This window comes from Choloepus didactylus, chromosome 27, assembly GCF_015220235.1.
Source record: "Choloepus didactylus isolate mChoDid1 chromosome 27, mChoDid1.pri, whole genome shotgun sequence".
Lineage (NCBI taxonomy): Eukaryota > Metazoa > Chordata > Mammalia > Pilosa > Megalonychidae > Choloepus > Choloepus didactylus.
The window spans coordinates 2,847,332-2,865,322 of record NC_051333.1 but is presented as its reverse complement, the minus strand read 5'-3'; the positions used below and the strand labels follow the sequence as shown (position 1 = coordinate 2,865,322).

The window sequence follows — 17,991 nt, the reverse complement described above, 5'->3', positions numbered from 1 at the left end:
GGGGCGCGCGTCTATTTCCGCTTCCGGGCCATCACCGTCTTCGGTTGCTTCCCGTCTGCTCGGCAGCTCCCCTCCCCCGCCCGGCTCTCCGCGGCCCCTCCCGGGCGCCGGGGCTGCGGGGCCGTGGTCGTGCGGCCCTCCGAGCCTCCCTGCCTTCGCGCGTCCGCGCGTCCACCCGTGCGCGCCGCCGCCGCGCGCCCCGCACTCCGAAGCCGAGCGGGGGCAGGGGGCTGACGGCCATGGCCCCCCGGGGTCCGGCGTGAGAGCGCGAGGTGAGCGCGGCGGGGCAGTCGAGGGTCGCGGGGGCGGGCGGGGGCACCGGCCGGGTCCGCCCGGGGCTCGGGCCTGGGCTGCGGCGCGCGCGGGCCCCGAAGGGCCCCTGGGCCTGGGTGCCTCTGCCCTCCGGCTTCCGATCGTCTCTGGCTGCCTTTGTGTGTCTGACTGGGCGGCCTCGCGCCCCGGGTGACCGTCTGCCGTGTGACTGCCTCGGCGTCCGTGTCTGGCTGTCTGGGTGTTCTAACTGTCGCCGTGTGCCTGACCCAGCCAGCGTCTTTGCCTGCCTGTCTTACCCCCGCATCTGATTGTCAGTCTTTGCGTTCTCGTGCCCCTCTCCGGTTTCTTGTCTCCAGCCCTCCCCTCCAGACTTCTCGGCTTCCAGCGTATCTCTCTTTCCCGGCCTTCACATCACCTCCAGCCCCAAAGCCCCTGCCACGAGTCCGGTCTAGCGTCTGCCGCTTTCCCTTCCCCGAGTCTGTCTGGTGGTGAAGAGCACCCTCTCTGGAATCACCCTCGGAGCTTGTTAACTTGTGATATTCGGCAGGTGACTTCTCTTAGTTTTCTAGTCTCTAGAATGGGGGGTCTTAATAGTTACTGTATCACAGGGCCGCTGTGCGTATCCATTGAGGCATGCTTATAAAGCATCTGCACAGCCTGTGGTTCCTAGGAAGGCGTAACTAGTAACTACAGGGAGGTCCGTGTTCCGTTATTGGAGAGTCTCTGCTCCAAGTGCTTGATTGATATCTATCATTTGAGCGCCCCTTGTTAAGTGTTGCTATATCGTTTGTACTGCATTTAAGTTTATTATCTTTCCTTGAATCCACTTATTTTGAAATACATTGCCTTCTTCTAAGCAGTGCCTGTAAAACCCCAGCTTTGATGCGGTAGTTTTTTGTTTTTTGTTTTTTTTTTTTTTGGTGCACTTTAACGCACACAATTGATGCCACCCTTTTGGAAACGTTTTCTGTTTTTTTTTTTTTTTTCCCCTGATAATAATAGCAACTAATGTTTTTGAGTGCCTACTATCTGTGGGGCTCAGAGCCAAGCACTTTATGTACCTATGTTATTTAATCAACAAGCTTGCCAGGTAGGAATTTCTTTCTTTCATTTCCTAGTTCAGCCAAGTGAACCTCAAGGAGGTTGCTCTGTTGGCTGCTCTTGTTGCTGGGATTGGGACCCAAATTCCCATATTCTTTCTATTATATCCCATTTTTCTTGTCTCTTATATCTGTCCAGATTATTGCCTTTCTGGTTCAGGGCCTCGTCTTTTCTCCTGGTTCTCCTGTCTCACCATCTTAGCACGTTTCAAGCATCTGCATCTTGTGTCTTTGTTTCTTTGTGTCTCTGTCAGGTGTCTTGGTGCCTCCTTCTCTTCCACTTTCCCCCTCCCTGCCTGTCACTTCGCCTCTTGGTCTTAGAGTATCTCAGGCATTTCCGGGGCCCTGGCCACCTCTCTTCAGCTGTTTGCATCTCTGAGAACCTGGCTCCCTGGGCTGAGGTCAAGGCAGGGGCCAGCTGGCCCCTCTCATTTGCCACATGTCCCCTGAGACGTAGGTTGTCGTAGTGCTCAGGAGGCCGTGTCCCACGGTGGTCGGAACCTGCTGGCTGCGGTGGGGGGTGAGTCGTGCTTCCCTTGGCCAGGGAGGTGGCCTCTGTGACTCAGTTTCCTCTCCTGCGAGGTAGCCATGACTCATGGAGCCCACGTGAGGATTGAGTGAGTGTGTAAAGCACGTAGCGATGCCTGGCACGAGGTAAGCGCTGTGTGAGTGCTCGAGCTTGGCATCCTCATTGCTCGATTCCTGCCTTCCCCTTTCAGTATGTGTTAATTTCATTTAGTTATACAGGTAAGTTCTGGAGTTCAGGTGCGTGTAGGTTTGAATCTCTGTGCTGCCTTCCCTAGTGTGTGACTTGCTTGTACTTCACTAACCCCAGACTTCTCATCTCTAGAGTCTGGTAATACTGCACACAGTGCTAAGTGAGAGAATCCATCTCCTGCTTAGCGAGCGGCCTGACACGCTGGGTCCCAGTGGCTGGGGCCTGCTGGGTTCTTTATCTCTCCTCCTCTGAGCCTGCAGCTGCCCCCACCCGTGGGACAGGACGCTTGGTTCCCGGCATTCGCCGCCCTCCCGCTGCCTTGGGGCCACGGCTCTCTCCACCCATCTGTCTAATCTCTTCGCTGGCCAGCTCTCCCGTGTGTCCTTGTTTCTGCCTTGGATTTCTGCTGCCCTTCACCCCCACTTCTCCAGAGGTCTTTGCTGCGCTGCCTCCTTCCTTATTTACTGATGGCTCCTCTGGGTCAGCTTCTGTGTTGGGAAAAGCTGAGCTCAGACAGATGTGGTCTCTGCCCCCCTGGGGCTCGTGGCTTGACCTCCGCCAGAGAATCAGACAAATAAATATGAAATCACGAGAGCGACAGTCTCCAGGCAGCAGTGATGGCGGGGTCTGGGTGGAGACCTGGAGACCTGGGAGGGGCGTTGGTGTGTCGCCCTGGGGTGGGTCAGGATCACTCAGGTGAAGGGGGGAGAGAGGCCCGGAGAGCGGGAGGAACTATCCGATGATGCCGGCTGGCACCCCCAGAACTCTCCGTTCGCCAGACCCTTCCAGTTCCTGGACTGTCCCATGGTCACCATTTTACAGAGGGGGAGGCCGAGGCGCCCAAGGGCTGGCAGGGGCCGATCTGCCCGGCTGAGCAGAGGCCCCAACCAGGAAGGAGCTGGGTAAGTTTGAGGAACTGAAACTGGATGGGCTCACTGGAAGGCACAGGTTAAGGCGGGACATTGCCTTTTGGCCACAGTTAGGACCTCATCCTTGACCCTCAGGGTGGAGGGTGTTCAGGCCGTGCAGCCCCCCGTCCAGGCTGTGTCCCCAGAGGCCCCCTGTCTCCTCAGATGTGGTGACCCGCCTGCCCTGCCGCAGCCTCCCTCCTCAGCAGCCGCCTCTTGGTGCCCTCGCCGCGGGCACCATGTCGACCTCTTCGCTGCGGCGCCAGATGAAGAACATCGTCCACAACTACTCGGAGGCGGAGATCAAGGTCCGAGAGGCCACCTCCAACGACCCCTGGGGCCCGTCCAGCTCCCTCATGTCTGAGATCGCCGACCTCACCTACAATGTTGTCGCCTTCTCGGAGATCATGAGCATGATCTGGAAGCGGCTCAATGACCACGGCAAGAACTGGCGGCACGTGTACAAGGTCGGTGGCCCTGGGACCCCCCGGCCCATCCCTGCCCCACCCTGCCCCTGGGTGGAGCCAGAGAGGGGGGCAGGAGTCTGGCTGGGGCAGCCTGCTCGGGCCTGGCCTTCCAACAGGTGGGGCTGGCCCTGTGTTGCTGTAGAGAAGCTCCCTTCTTTTTTCTTCCCCTTTCTTTGAAATGAATCAAGATGACACGTACAATATTTTTAAGTCTTGGATCATTGTTCAGACTTACTCTGGAGGAAGTGGCACATTTGTAAGAGTCGCTCGTTTAAAAGGTCCACGAGGGTGCAAGGTGTCTGCCCACCGGGGCCCCCAGTGTGCTCCTGGGGACGGGGTGCTTGGGTCCTCTGTCTGCTCCGCTCCCCTTTGCACGCTGGAGGTTGCCCTCTGCACCTTTTATCCTGTTCTTTTCCACTGGGACGCACTTTAGAACACCTGGGCAACTCTACCTGCATTGTACCAAGGGAGAGGAGGCTGGTGCACAGACGGTGTCACGTCCGCTTCCGTTTATACGACGCGGGGAAAGGCAGAACGGGGGACAGGAAGCCGAGAGCTCGGTGGTGCTTGCCAGGGGTCGGGGGGCCGGGGTGATGACAAAGGGGCAGTGTGAGGGAATTTTTAGGGTGATGGGACTGTTTGCATCTTGATGGTGGTGTGGTTCCATGGCTGTTTGTCTGTCAGAGCCCAGAACTGCACTGTAAGACGAGCAAGTTTTGCCATCTGCAGAGTATCCCTCAATTTAAATAAAGGAAAATGAGACCATATTTGAGAGATTATTCCCCATCAGACATAAAAAGAACTCACATATTTTTTAACTGCGTAATATTCCACAGTATGGATTGGTCATGTTTTATTTAACCAGTTCCCTGTTGATGGGTTTTAAACTGGTTTAAAACATTGCTTTTACGAGTAAGATTGCCGTAAACATCCTTGTATGTTTGCCATCTTCTAGATGTGAGATGGTTGGGTCAAAGGGCACGTGCCTTTGCGGTTTTGATAAAAAGGCCAAGTAGCCCACCTCGGGGGTGTTGCGGGTTCGGTCTCGACCACAGCCATGGAGTGGGCTTCACAATAAAGTGAGTCACGAAGTCCTTGGTTTTCCAGAGCACGGAAAAGGTACGTTTACATTCCACTGTGGTCTGTTAAGTGTGCAATAGTGTTATGTCTGGAGAAACAATGTACCTACCTTAATTAAAATGTGACAGAGTCACGAAGTGAGCACATGCTGATGGGAAAATGGCGCTGATAGGCTTGCTCGAGGCAGGGTTGCCACAAACCTTCAGTTTGTGGACGTGATACCTGCAAAGCACAACAAAATAAGGTGGGCCGATGCTCACTCCTGGTAGTCCCTCAGTGTGCCGTGTTTCACTTGAACAAGTCTCACGCTTTGGGCCGAGCAGGATGGGTCCGCAGGCAGGGCTCCGTGCCAGGGTTTCCGGTCTGTGGCCGCCCTCTGGAGGGGCCGGTGCCTTCTCTGGGTTGGAGTGAAGTGGTGAGGGCAGCGTGGCCTCAGCCGGGTCCCCGGCCTCCCCCTGGGCTGTGGAGGACCCAGCAAGTGGGTGTGTGTCAGACCCTCGCAGCAGGGGCCGGCGAGAAGGGCCTGGGCACCATGGCTGGTGCTGCTGCTGTGCCTTACTGGGCACACGTCTGCTGAGGGCTCCTCTGTGTGTAGTGGGGGACCCTGTTCTCCCAGCCTCATCGGGGAGACATTGGGATAGTCTGGTCCCGGGTGGGGGGACCAGGAAGGCCTTTCTGCTGCAAGGGTTGGCCGGCACTCCTTCCCCGGGCTCCGTGTCTCCAGGACCGAGGTGCCTGGTTTGGTTCTGGGATGCCCACTCGGCTGTGTGTTCTGCAGGAGCCTCAGGGGCCAGGGCTTTGCCTGCAGGGACTGGGGCGCGGTGGGGGGTGGGGGGGCAGTCACTTCCTGTCCCCGAGTCTCCCGCTCTCCCTTGTGTGGCAGGGGTCGGAAAGGCAGGAGCTCCCGCTGGGCAGGACTCCCTCCCAGGCAGCTGGGCTTCTCTCCTTTTCAGAGCGGAGGAGACTGAGGCCTGGAGAGGCCATGCTGCTTATGGTGTGGAGTGGGACTTGAGGCCTGTTTCCTCTGGCTTGTCTGTTTGTGTCCCTGGTCGAGCCATTTGTGGAGCCCTGTGTGGCGTTTGTTCTGCTCCACGTGGGGAAGGGACTGGGAGGGACGTGGAGGTGAGGTGAGGGGACAGGGCCTGCTGGGCTGGGGGGCAGGTGTAAAGGGAAGTGGGTCCTCAGTGGCCCCCAACAGCAGGGGCTGTGAAATGCTGCGGTGGCAGCAGGCCCTGGGAAGGGTTGCGTCGGGTGGGGGGCTGGGAGGGAGAGGCAGCAGGGGGGTGGGGCGGGGGATTTTCTAGAAGCAGCAGGGACTCCCTGGAGGGGTTCAGGCAGGGACAGGCTGAGGCTTCCTGTGGGCGGGGGTCCGAGCCCTCCAGCAGCTCCTGCTCCTCCCCACGCCACCTGCCCCCACCAGCCTCAGTCCGAGGTGTCCTCGGGCTCTCTGGGGCCCAACACGTTGAGCACTGATGGCACCATCCCTTTGCCACCAGCTCACTTTGTGGTTGCTTCTCTGGGAGTGGTCGGGCGGGGATGTTCCTTCCTTTTAGATGGATGGAGAAACTGAGGCCCAGGGAGGGGCAGTGGTGGTAACCCTGGGCTGTGCCACCTGCCCTCCCTGGGGATTGGTCCTTGGCTTGTACTCGAGGTCAGGCAAGGTGGCCCATGGGCCAGGCTCGGTCCGCCTGTTTAGGATGATGGCATTTCGTTGGCGTGCAGCCACGCCCCCTTGTCCGTGCTTCGGTGGCTGCTCTCACCCCATGTGGCAGAGTCGGACATACAGGGACACCCTTAATGGAGCCGGTTTAAAAATTGACAGAAAATATGGGCTTATCCAGGTGCACGTGTATTGTTTTTCCTTGATTTTTTTCATCACAGCTTAGCATACTAAACCAGTCTTGATTGGTTTTGCCTGCGTGTGCCCTGCGTACCCGCCCCCCCAGATGGAGCGGAGGACCCTTCCAGCCCCCGAGAGGCTCCCTCCCCAGAGGTGCCGCCTGTCATGACGTCTGTCAGCAGAGATTGGTCCTGCCACTCTTGAACGTCACCTGAGGGGACCGTGCAGCTCGTGGTCTTTTGTGTCTGGCTTCGTTTGCTGCCCATCGTGTCTGGTGGGCCCGTGGTGCCTGCAGCTGTGGCCGGTTGATTTCCTGTGGCTGTGCATGCGGTCTTCCCATTGAGGGGATTTGTGTTCTGCTCTGGGTGGGCATGTGGGTTGTTTCCAGGTCCGCAGACTTTTGACTGCAATTCCAAGTCCAGGGAGCCCTGAAGAGCAGAAGTTTCTCATAAGTCATCTGGCGGGACCAAGCGACCACCCCAGGCTGGGGTTACTCAGGTGTCTCTGATGGTCCCTCTTAGATTGTTGTTATCACTCCACTGGGGAGTTACAGTCCGTGTGCTGATTGCACATCTCATCACTCTGAGTTCTGGAGAATTCTGAGTCCTGAAGCAGAGCTGACCCAAGAGTTTTGGATAAGGGGCCGCGGGCTCGTCTGCCTGCCCCACAGGCAGGCGTGATAACGCATAGGAGCTGCTTTGTCTTTCTTTTCTCCTCCAATCTGTAAACGCCTCCAGGGCCAGGGCGCGTTGAAGACAAATCTCCGTTCACTGACATGAGTGGTCTGCCAAGAGCCTGGCCGGGTCTGGGCTGCCCCCTCCAGAGGTTGGGGAGCTACGGTGGACCCCGGGCAGCAGCTCCCGGCGGCTTTCACGGTGGCTCGGGCGGGCTGGGCCTTCCCTCGGTGTGGGTCTCTGCTCTGCATCTGGGGCCTGGGTGTGGTTCTGGGGCTCCGCGGCCCGAGTCGTCCTCTGGTGTTTTTCAACTGTGTGTCCTCTTTCTGAGACCGGGGGCCACGGCCCATCTTGCTCTACGCTCCGGGGTGCGAGCCACAGACTGGCCTCCTGGAGGGCCTCATGAGCTCTTGTTTCTTCTGTTTCACTTTAACTTGTTGAAAAGAGTTAACATTCTCAACACGCAAAAGATGCTGGAGGGGACAGTTGGGACAGAAGTGTCCCCACCCTGTCCTGCACCTGCCACTCCTGGCTGTGGGTCTGTCCTTCCCGGGAGCCCCTGCCTGGCCGGACGGCCCCGGGCGGAAGGAGCCCGCCCCCCGCAACACTCTGCCCCACACCAGCGCACTTTCTGCATCGCATTTGCAGAACGATATAGACGCGGTCCAGAGTACTGGGAACCCACGTGCGTGAGTTAGCAAAGCATTTTTCTCGTGTGTTACCTTAGGATTTGTTTTAAAGAACTGGAGCAGGTTCCTTGCCGTTGAGTGAGGCCAGCCGGGATGAGGGTGGTCGTGGCTGCAGTTAGTTCTTCAGTGGTTTGTCCCTGAGGCTTTGTAGCCTCCACCATGACCTCAGTCATTCCAGGACGTTTTCACAGCCCCCAAAACAAACCCTACAGCCAGCCCTGCAACTCCAGTCCACTTTCTGTCTCTGAATTTGCTTTTTCTGGGCATTTCATAAAAATGGGGGCATGTAGCATGTGGCCTTTTGTGTCTATCTTTTACTTGTATCGTGTGTTCTAGTTTATGTTCCGGTATCTGTCAGGACTTCCTGTGCTTGGAGAGGCCACGTTTTGCTTCTCCATTCGCCGGTGTGGGCTGCGCAGGGCTCCGAACCCAGGCAGCCTGCCGCGGTGTGCACGGCACTCAGAGGCCGCGGGAGTGACTCTGGGTGACCCTGAGTGACCCTCCCTCCGTCACCCCCAGGCCATGACGCTGATGGAGTACCTGATCAAGACGGGCTCGGAGCGTGTGTCGCAGCAGTGCAAGGAGAACATGTACGCTGTGCAGACACTCAAGGACTTCCAGTACGTGGACCGTGACGGCAAGGACCAGGGCGTCAACGTGCGCGAGAAGGCCAAGCAGCTGGTGGCCCTGCTGCGCGACGAGGACCGGCTGCGGGAGGAGCGCGCCCACGCCCTCAAGACCAAGGAGAAGCTGGCGCAGACCGCCACCGGTGAGCCCGCCGCCCTGTCCTCCTGCTGAGGCACCCCCGCCCTGGAAGCAGGACCTGGGGCCCTGAGTTCTGGCCTTGCCCTCCCTCCGCCCACCTGGGTCCCGGCCGGGCTCGCAGTGGCCCTCGCATGGGTTGGAGGGTTCTGTTCTGTGGGCCCACACATCTTGCCACGTGCCCCCCAGGCCCTTGCCCACCCTGGGAGCAGTCAGAGCCCTGGAGAGGGCGAGGGGGCCGTGGGAGAGGAGCCAAGGCGGGGGCTCCCCGGGTGCGGGGTTGCTGGTGCCTGAGGGGCCACTGGGCTGCCCCTGCGGCGTGTGCCTTGGTTGGCCCCGACCGCCCAGGGGTGGGAATGGAGTCGGCGGGAGGCCAGGCTGTGCTGTGTGGACCTGGTTGGTCCCGCACATGCAGGCCTGTGGGTCTGTTCTCCTGGGGGTCACAGCCAAAAACGTATGGAAAACAGCATCGTCAGAGCAGCAGGAGCTGGAAGGTCTGTGGTGGGGAGGCCAGAGGCGACTGACACGGTGAAGAGAGAAGGGACCAGGCAGGGTGCAGGACGGGTGGCGCGGGCAGACGCTGGGAGCAGGGGCAGCTCTTGGGGTCACGGGTCAGGACGGATGGGCGAGCGGCGCTGCACTGCCGGGCTGTGGAGGGGCGCTCCAGAGGGCAGGGGGGCGTCAGTTCGGACGTGTCACACCTGCGGTTCCTGTTTGGTGTCTGGAGAAGGGGAGACAGATGTGTGTACAAGTCTGGGCCGTGCTTGGACCGCAGGACGGGGCTTTGTCAGCCCGGGGGTGGAAGTTAAGGCTGAGAGAGGGTGGAGGGGAGGGAGCCCCGGACCTAAGCCACTGGGGGAGTCGAGGAAAGGCGAGCCAAAGGGGAAGCCAGAGGGAGAGTGGGGTCCCTGGGGGGCTCCTGGCTGCTTGGGGTCAGCGTGAGGGAGGGGGAATGGGGCTGTGGGAAGGGGAGGGGTCTGGGGTCCCACAGGGCACCTCTGGGTGGGGAGTCTGGGGTGCCAGGGAGTGGAGGAAGGGGGGCTGGGAGAGAATTCAGGGAGCCTCCAGGGAAGAGTTTTTAACAGAGGTCCAGGGCAGCAGTCATCAGATCTGTGAAGGGTGGTGGTAAACATTTCAGGCTCGTGGCCCGTGGTGCTGCAGCCCCCCAGCTCCGCCGCTGTGGCTTGGAAGCAGCCACGGATGACACGTGGACGAGCGGGCCTGGCTCGGTTCACACTGGAATTTGGATTTCACTTAAATGCTAATGTCATGAAATGTTCTTTTGATTTTATTTTCTTCCAATCATTTAAAAACATGAAAACCTTCTTTTCTCAGCTCCTGGGCTGCCCAGAGATAGGCGGCCGGGCCTGCCCCGTGCATGGTATTTGCTGACCTCTGTCCCAGGGCGTGCTCCCCTGGAGGGGCGCCCCCAGGCTCACCTCTTTTGGGACATGGGCGTGGCAGTCGGGGGTGGGGGAGCCAGGGAGGGGTCACGGCGGAGGTGTCCTCGCTCTGTGGCACCAGTGTGCCCCCACCCATCTGTCACCCTCCTCTGCTCCGTCCTTTTCCTGTTCCAGTTCCGGCCACGCTTCTGCTCCCTGCCCCAGTGCCCTGAACCTGGCCCTGGCCTGGGCTTGGAGCCCTGCAGCAGACCCGCCCTGGCCACCGAGGGCTGGGGCTGGGGGCTGCGGGCCAGATTTGCCTGGTGGGCAGAGACTGCGCGGTGGGGAAGAGTGGGAGCAGGGGCCTGGGGACCCAGTGGGAGCAGGAGCCCAGGAGACAGGCTCGAGGAGGCTTCCAGGAGGAGGAGACGGGAACTGCTGATGGGGCGGGGAAGGTCCCAGCCCCAGTCCCAGTCTTTGGGGGTGTAGGGGATGGGGACTTGGGGGTCAGGTGTGAGGGGATCGCATGTGTGTGACAGAAGCCCTGTCTGTGTGGCTTTGGGTTTCCATCCCTTCTGCCCAGGCCTGTGGGTTGTGGATTGCTCTGGGGCCAAGGCCTTGGGGGGCCTGGAGGCCTGGCAGCTGGTAGAGGTGGACTTGCAGCCCTCCCTGGCAGGACCCAGTTCCTTCCCTGGCTCTCCTGCTGGTCCCCAGGCCCTGAGTGGCCTTCGCTGCCCACCCTCCCTGGCTCCTCCTTGTCCCCTCCTCTCCCACAACTGGGCCTTGGAGTCCCCAAATCGGAACAGATGCCACCCCCCACCCCCCATTTGCAGGGTCAGTGTGATGATCCTCCACAGGCTGGGGACACTCCGGGAGGGGCTGGACCGGCTCAGGCCTGGGCCCTGGATGCTGCTGGGGCCTCAGCTTGCAGCCTGGAGGGGCGCCCCGCCCTGTCTGGTGACTTTTGCCCCTGGGCCGGGCCTGCTGCCCTCTGCTGCCCCCCAGCCCCTCCTGTGGGTGGAGCAGCCTTCACCGCTGCCCGGGCTGGGCGGATGGGCCAGTGGGCAGCTCTCAGCTGCTGCCTGGCTTTCCCACGGAGGCATCCCAGCCCCGGACTTGGCCTTCAGAGGCACTGGGGGTTCAGACTCCACCCCTGCAAAACAGAAGCCCTTTCTGGGTTTCTGGGGTTCTTGTCTCACGTTCTCAGCTCCACTCACTGTTTTAGAAAGGTACTTAAGTGTAAACGTTCCCATTTTAACCACTTTCAGGGGTGTGGTCCAGTGGTAGTAATTGCATTCCCAGTGTCATGCTACCTTCACATCATCCGTCCCCCCAGACGCCCACTCCGTGCCCCCAGCCCTGCTGCACCTGAGGCTGCCAGGTCTGGCTTCCGCGGAAGGCCCGGCCGGCCCTGACCTGCTTCTCCCCACCGCAGCCTCCTCGGCCGCCGTGGGCCCGGGACCCCCGCCCGAGGCGGAGCAGGCCTGGCCGCAGAGCAGCGGGGAGGAGGAGCTGCAGCTGCAGCTGGCCCTGGCCATGAGCAAGGAGGAGGCCGACCAGGTAGGCGGGCGCGGGGGGCCGCCATCCCCCTCCATGCCCGCAGCCGCTGCCCCCTCTCGCCTCCCCTCGCGCCGCCGTTCCCCCTGCTCTCGCCTCGCCCGCACACCCTCCACCTGTCCCTGCGTCTCTGTCCCGTCCGCCCCTGCTCTGGGCCTGTCTCCCCGGCCCCTCTGTCTGTCTCTCCCGTCCTCCTGCCCCCCCAGCCCCCTCACGCTCTCTCTCCCCCAGCCCCCGCCCTGCGGCCCCGAGGACGACGTCCAGCTTCAGCTGGCCCTTAGTTTGAGCCGTGAAGAGCATGACAAGGTCAGCGCCGTCTCCCCGCCCCCCTCAGGCCCCGCCCCTGGCGCCCCATCTGGGCCCCCACTGCCCCCCAGGATCTCGAGCAGACACCCTGCACCTGGAGCGGGCGAGACACTGTCGGGTGACGGGTCCCTGCCTCTCCCCACCCCGGCAACCCCTGGCCTTGTTGCCTGCAGCTCAGGATCTGCCGATCACCACCCCGACAGGCGCCTGTGGCCCCCGTGTGTCCTCACCCCTCCCCCAGCCTCCCACCTGTCGTTTGATCCAGGTGTCCCACCCCCCCATTCCATGCGTCATTCACATCCCATTTTAATTTTTTGGTTGCTCTTGTCAGGGTGGGAGAGGGGTCAGGGGGCAGCTTGGGGACTCTGAGGCCCACCTGCCCCCCTCCCCTCCCCTGAGCACAGGAGGAGCGGATCCGGCGAGGCGATGACCTGAGGCTGCAGATGGCCATCGAGGAGAGCAAGAGGGAGACGGGGGGCAAGGAGGAGGTGAGGGGCCCTGTGGCAGCCTGACTCGTCCCCTCCTCCCACTGGCTGCTGTGTCCCTGTCATCTCGATCTGCCCTCCCTCGTCTTTGTGTTCATCCCTCGTCCACTTTGGCGGGTCCGTGGTGGGGGCTGGAGTGATGGGGGTTGGAAAGCACGACTCGCTGTCCTGGGTTCCAGTGCTGGCTCTGCCGCCTCTCGGGCCCTGGGGCTGCCGTCCCTGCTGGCCGAGGAGAAGCTGCAGTGCAGCCGGGTGCTGCGGGGTGCTGCGAGCTTGGCCATGCAGTGGGTCCCCCCGGCACCTGCCGAGTGCCAGGCCACGTGCTGGGCCCCTGTGGCCTGCGGAGCCCCCCTTTGGCACCGCGGGTCGGCCTCTCGCGTCCATGGCTCGTCCTCCTTCACCCCAGAATGCGGCAGCTGCGGCCGCAGCGTCTGTCGAGGGCCCTTGGGCGTACCGGGCTCTGCCGAGTGGTTCTCCCCACATGCCAGGTGGCTCTTGTGGCTGTGGCCTTCTCCCGTGAAGCCGAGCGTCCTTCCTGGCGCTGGCCCCGGCAGGGTGGAGCTGGCTGTGCTGCACTGTCACGGCTGCCACGTTGTTGTGGTCGAGGCTGGCGGGGGCCGTGGGGCTCGGGGTGGGGACATGGCCCCTGGTCGGGTTGCTGCACAGCTTTGTGCCCTCCCTGGCTGACCCAGCCGGCCTTCTCCGTGGACAGAGGCCCGGGGAAGACGGGCCTGGAGACCCTTCCTGGCACCCGCCCCTGCTCTCTGCTGGTTGTCGCTGGGTGGGGCGGGGTCTCCTCGTCTGGAGAGACAGCTCTCTGGTCAGCCAGGCCCGAGCCCTGCGTCCACCGTCGGCCTCGTGGCGGGGCGTGTGGTGGGCACAGGGAGGTCCCTGGGAGGTGCGGGCACAGCGTGTGCTGTGGTGACGAGGGGGAGCGAGGCCTCGGGCAGCTGAGTGGCTCTGGGCTGGGCAGGGGAGAGGCCCTGGCCATCGCAGAGGATGGTGTGTGGGTGAGGGTGTCGGGGGGCCTGGGCCCAGGCTGTTGGGGGTTGGACAGAGCCAGACAGATGGACGCCCAGGCTGTTGGAGAGGGGGGCCTGCCCTCTTCCCTTGTTTTTTCACCCTTGGTCTCAGCCCTTGGGGAACAGCTTGTGTGTTTGGGGGCCCATCCTCTTGGGTTTTGGGGGTCTGAGGTCCAGCCCCGTCTCCTGCTCCCTCACGTTCTCTCTCTCCCCCCTGCAGTCATCCCTCATGGACCTTGCTGACGTCTTCACAGCCCCTGCCCCTCCGCCGACCTCGGACCCCTGGGGAGGCCCAGCACCCATGGCCGCTGCTCTCCCCACTGCGGCCCCCACCTCGGACCCTTGGGGGGGTCCCCCTGTCCCTCCTGCTGCTGACCCCTGGGGTGGTCCAGCCCCCACTCCGGCCTCTGGGGACCCCTGGAGAGCTCCTGCCCCGGCCGGGCCCTCGGCTGACCCGTGGGGTGGAACGCCCACCACTGCAGCTGGAGAGGGGCCCGCGCCCGACCCCTGGGGCGGTGCCGATGGTGAGTGCCCTGTTGGGCCATGCCCTTGGGCAGCCATGCGGGGGAGCAGTGATGGGGGGCACAGGGCCTTGTGGGGTTGGAGACACCCACCAGGGGAAGGCCTGTGGGAGCTGGTGGAGGGCAGGCTGGGAGGGGCCCCCATGCTCAACAGGGGCAGGGGCTTGATCCCGAGAGCCGTGGGAGACTGGGTGGGGCAGGACGTGCACCTGGGTCTGGGGGACGCATCAGAGGGGCCGCCGGGGCTCGGGTGGGCCAGGAGCAGGGGAGAAAGGGGGCTGGGGCTGGGCAGGGGTGTCCTGAGGCCTGAGCCAGTGGGGGCTTCTGGGGGATGGGGTGGGGGTGGGGTTTGCTTGTGAGCGGCCTGGGTTGTGTCCTGCCCATTTTGAGAAGAGCATCCAGTTGTGGGCAGCCTGGTGGTCACAAAGAGCAGAGGGACGAGGCCCCCAGCCCGAGGCGACAGGGATGGCATTCTGGGTGGGGGGTCCTGGGATGGGGCTGGGCAGCCACCAGCCCCTCACGCGCCCCTTCCTCCCCCAGGTGGGGTCTCCGTCAGCGGGCCCCCGGCCTGTGATCCCTGGGCGCCGGCCCCGGCCTTCTCGGACCCCTGGGGGGGCTCTCCTGCCAAGGCCAGCACCAACGGCACCGCAGGTACTGCCGCCCTGGGCCTGGGTGGGGTGTGCGGGTCTCCCCCGGGTCCGCAGGAGGAGGGGCATTCACGGAGTGTCCTGTCCCCGCAGCTGCCGGCTTTGACCCGGAGCCCGACGAGTTCTCCGACTTCGACCGGCTGCGCTCGGCCCTGCCGCCCTCAGGAAGCAGCACGGGTGAGCCCGGCGTCCTGGGCCCTTGGGACCCCCCCCCATTTCCTGTTCCCCATCTCGGTCCAGGCCGGGGCGCTGCAGGGCTGGGAGTCACTGAGGAGCACCAGCCCTGGCGCTAGGTCCCACCCGTCTGTAAAGAGGCGCTTTGCCGAGATCCCCCAAACGTTGGGTCCCGCGGTGCCTCGTGGGTCTTCCAGCACAGGCTGGCCTGGGGGTCCTGGGGTCTCATCCCAGGCACGTGCTGATCGCCCATATGCTCGATGCTAACTGGGAGCACTTCTTTTTTTTTTTTTTGAATAAGTTTTATTTTTAGAGCTGGTTTTGATTTAAGGAAAAATTGCAAGACAGTGGTGAGTTCCCTTAGACCCCCGTTTCCTCTGTCAGCGTCCTACGTCGCTGCGCTACGTTTGTGACAGTCGACGAACCGTCGCTGACTCGGTTAGTAACCGAAGCCCACGGCTTATGTTAGGGTTTGCTCCTGTGTGTGCAAATCTTAATCAAGCAAACGCATATTGGAGCATGAATTGTGGCACAGAAATACGTGCGGATTCATTAATTCTCACACTGCGACGGGAGAGAGTGTGGCACCAAAACTTCCCCTGCTCTGTTCCCCGAATCTTACATCATGAGATCGGATTTTCATTTTTCTAGGTTTTTTATGCCACACAAATGTGTGCATTTTATCAGTATTAGATTTCATAAGTTTACTTAAAAAAGAAGGCCTGAAGTTAACGAGCGCCGTGAAGTTGCTGGGCCCGTTGGCCCTTGCGCTGGGTGCACCCCCCTCTGTGAGGAGCGAGTTTCTTGTGGGCAGACCCCGGCCTCTGTCTCTCGCTTACGGGGTTCAGGCCATACCCACCGCGATGGGGCACAGATGCGCTCCCTCCTTTGTCTGCTCCTGGGTGAGGCTGGGCTCTGCCGGGCTGTGGCCTTGGGGAGGTGCCATGCCCCGGGTTGGCGCTTCCTAGGATGGCCGTCACCCCTGTCCCTGAGCGCCCTTTTCCTCCTCCTCCCAGGGGAGCTGGAGCTGCTCGCCGGAGAGGTGCCCGCCCACAGCCCTGGGGCCTTCGACATGAGTGGGGTCGGGGGGTCTCTGGCTGAGGCTGTGGGGAGCCCCCCGCCCGCGGCTGCCCCAACCCCCACACCCCCCACTCGGAAGACGCCGGAGTCATTCCTGGGGCCCAACGCAGCCCTTGTGGACCTGGACTCCTTGGTGAGCCGGCCCGGCCCCACGCCCCCCGGAGCCAAGGCCTCCAACCCCTTCCTGCCAAGCGGTGAGCGTGGGGCCCTCGCCCTGCCCCGTCCCGCTCCACGCCCCCCAACCCTTCCCTCCTCTCAGGAGAGTCTGAGCCTCGTGTGGGTGACGCTTGTGTGGGGGCGTCTGCAGTACGGCCCAGGCGACAGCCCGGGGTGGAAGGGCTCAGGGTGGGCGGGTGCCCACTGGCGCCCCTGATGCGGCTCTGTCTCCGCCCCTCCCCCACAGGTGCCCCTGCCACTGGCCCCTCAGTCACCAACCCCTTCCAGCCCGCACCCCCGGCGACGCTCACGCTGAACCAGCTACGTCTCAGCCCCGTGCCCCCCGTCCCTGGAGCACCGCCGCCCTACACCTCTCCTCTGGGAGGGGGCCCTGGCCTGCCCCCCATGATGCCCCCGGGACCTCCGGTCCCCAACACTAACCCCTTCCTCCTGTAATCCAGGAGAGGGGGCTTGGTCCAGCCCAGATGCCCCCATTTCTGCTCCCTGGGAGATCAGTGTTGTGAGTGCATGTGAAATGGGGAACCCCCACCCCACCCCGCCCCCTCCCTGCTCCTGGGGCCCACTCACACTACGCCCTCACCCGTGCCCCCCACCCCACCTCCCCACAGTGACACTGGCCCTGGGGGACGGGGGTGCTGGGAGAGGAGGACCTTTTCCCGTGGCATTAGAAGGGGGAGGGACAGCTGGGGGTCCCTCACCCCCACCCCTGACCTGCCCTCGAATCAGTGTTGGAGCCTCCTCTTCCCCTCGGTGGATCCTCAGTCATGATTTTGGCAACTTTGGGAATAAAGGACAATTCTCACAGGTGTGGCTCCCCCAGGCTCCCCTCCATGGCTCGCGTGCCCCCAAGCCCCACCGTGGGCCCCCAAGGCTGTGCTCTCTTGGCCTCCTGGGGGCAGCTGGGGACCAGCCTCTCCGAGAGGCGGTGGCTTCTCTGGCCCTGCGTGTGTGTGAGGTCCAGACCCTCACTCCTGACGGGGTCTCTGGCGGGAGGCCCGTGGGTGTGGGGGCTTCAGCACAGGCCCCAGTGGGGTCTGACGGCCGTGGGGTCACGTGGGACGTCGACACTGGTGAGCACTTCTGGGGACGGCAGCTGGGGGACGCCTCTGCTGGCCTCGCCTGGCCCTGGGCCGGCACGGCTGATCATCCTGTCCTCCACGGAGCCAAGCCCGGGATCCCCGAGAAAGCCTTTCTCGGTCGAGCAAATGGGCGTCCAAAAGTCCCCGTTTGCATCTGTGTGCTCGCCCTGGGCCGAGCCCCCCTCGCCAGCACGAGGCCAGGGCCCCCAGCCCTCCCCGAGGTGTGTGCCCTGCCAGCTCCACTGAAGCTGGACATGGGCCTTGTCCTCGGCCCCCAGCCTAGGGGACTTAGCGGTGGATCTGCCCAAGTCCACGGTCCCCCAAATGCCTGTCCCCCCTGCCGTGGGGGCTGCTTCTGCCGCTCCTGATGGCTGGGTCCGTTCCTTCAGCCTCACCTTCAACAGCAGTTCTCAGAGCCCTCGCCGGGGAGCCATGCTGGGGCCGGGTCCCCAGCCTTGGAGACCTCATTGTCATGGCACAGGGGGGCCGTGCTGGCCCCCACGACAGCCCACCTCCTTGTCACCCGAGGAGACGCCTCCCACGTTGAACAGGGTGGCCTGCGGCCCCCCAGGAGGTCACAGTGAGGGGCTGTGGCGCCTGAGCCTGCGAGACGGCCCCGGGCGGGAACCGGGGTCAGGTTCCCTGTCGGCTGCTGCAGCCTGTGCCCTGGCCGACTCGGTGTCGCCGCCTCCCGCCGACCAGGCTCGCGTCTGGGGGTCGCGGGTGCACCGACTTAGAAGGGCACGGGCCTGGGGCTGCGTCTGCATCAAGGTTCACCGTCCCGCGTGGGCGTCACCCCGGGAGGGCAGCGGCCTCAGGGTGGTGGCGCCGAGACTTGGTTTGTTCTTGTCTTCCTCTCCTTCCTTTACAGCCTCGGGGAAACGCAATCCACCAGGGACTGCGTGTCCCCTTATCCCTTCCAGGGTGTGGCAGCTGCGAGCCGCCCCGTGAGGGAGAGCTCAGTGGGCGACTCTCACCCGTGAGCGTGGTTCACGCCCGCTCAGCGTTCGTCGTTTTTCTTTCCTTCGCCCACCCAGGATTCAGCTGTAA

The 17,991-nt window shown here is 62.7% G+C and overlaps 2 protein-coding genes across 6 annotated transcripts in view; both read left to right on the top strand.

Moving 5' to 3' along the window:
- The first annotated feature begins 12 nt into the window (after positions 1–12).
- On the top strand, positions 13–16,666 carry EPN1 (epsin 1). 3 transcript variants are annotated; one of them, XM_037818777.1, is made up of 11 exons: positions 13–272; positions 3,165–3,466; positions 8,269–8,518; positions 11,329–11,453; positions 11,682–11,756; positions 12,161–12,244; positions 13,484–13,787; positions 14,325–14,435; positions 14,525–14,608; positions 15,622–15,879; positions 16,089–16,666. In XM_037818777.1, the coding sequence occupies exons 2-11, from the start codon at positions 3,239–3,241 to the stop codon at positions 16,295–16,297; spliced, it is 1,728 nt and encodes a 575-aa protein (XP_037674705.1). In that variant the 5' UTR covers positions 13–272; positions 3,165–3,238; the 3' UTR covers positions 16,298–16,666. The 3 variants fall into 3 exon arrangements, with proteins under 3 accessions (XP_037674705.1, XP_037674706.1, XP_037674704.1); XM_037818776.1 differs by lacking the exon at positions 13–272 and adding an exon at positions 2,070–2,993; XM_037818778.1 differs by lacking the exon at positions 11,682–11,756.
- LOC119520922 overlaps positions 16,357–17,991 on the top strand; it is a 15,295-nt gene continuing 13,660 nt past the window's right edge. For 2 of the 3 annotated variants that reach the window (XM_037818781.1, XM_037818780.1), the window contains exons 1-2: positions 16,801–17,712; positions 17,813–17,987. In XM_037818781.1, coding sequence (XP_037674709.1) covers positions 17,266–17,712; positions 17,813–17,987 — 622 coding nt within the window. In that variant the 5' untranslated portion in view covers positions 16,801–17,265. Of the gene's footprint in view, positions 17,988–17,991 lie in introns of all 3 variants that reach the window. The other variant, XM_037818779.1, reaches the window with a different exon arrangement.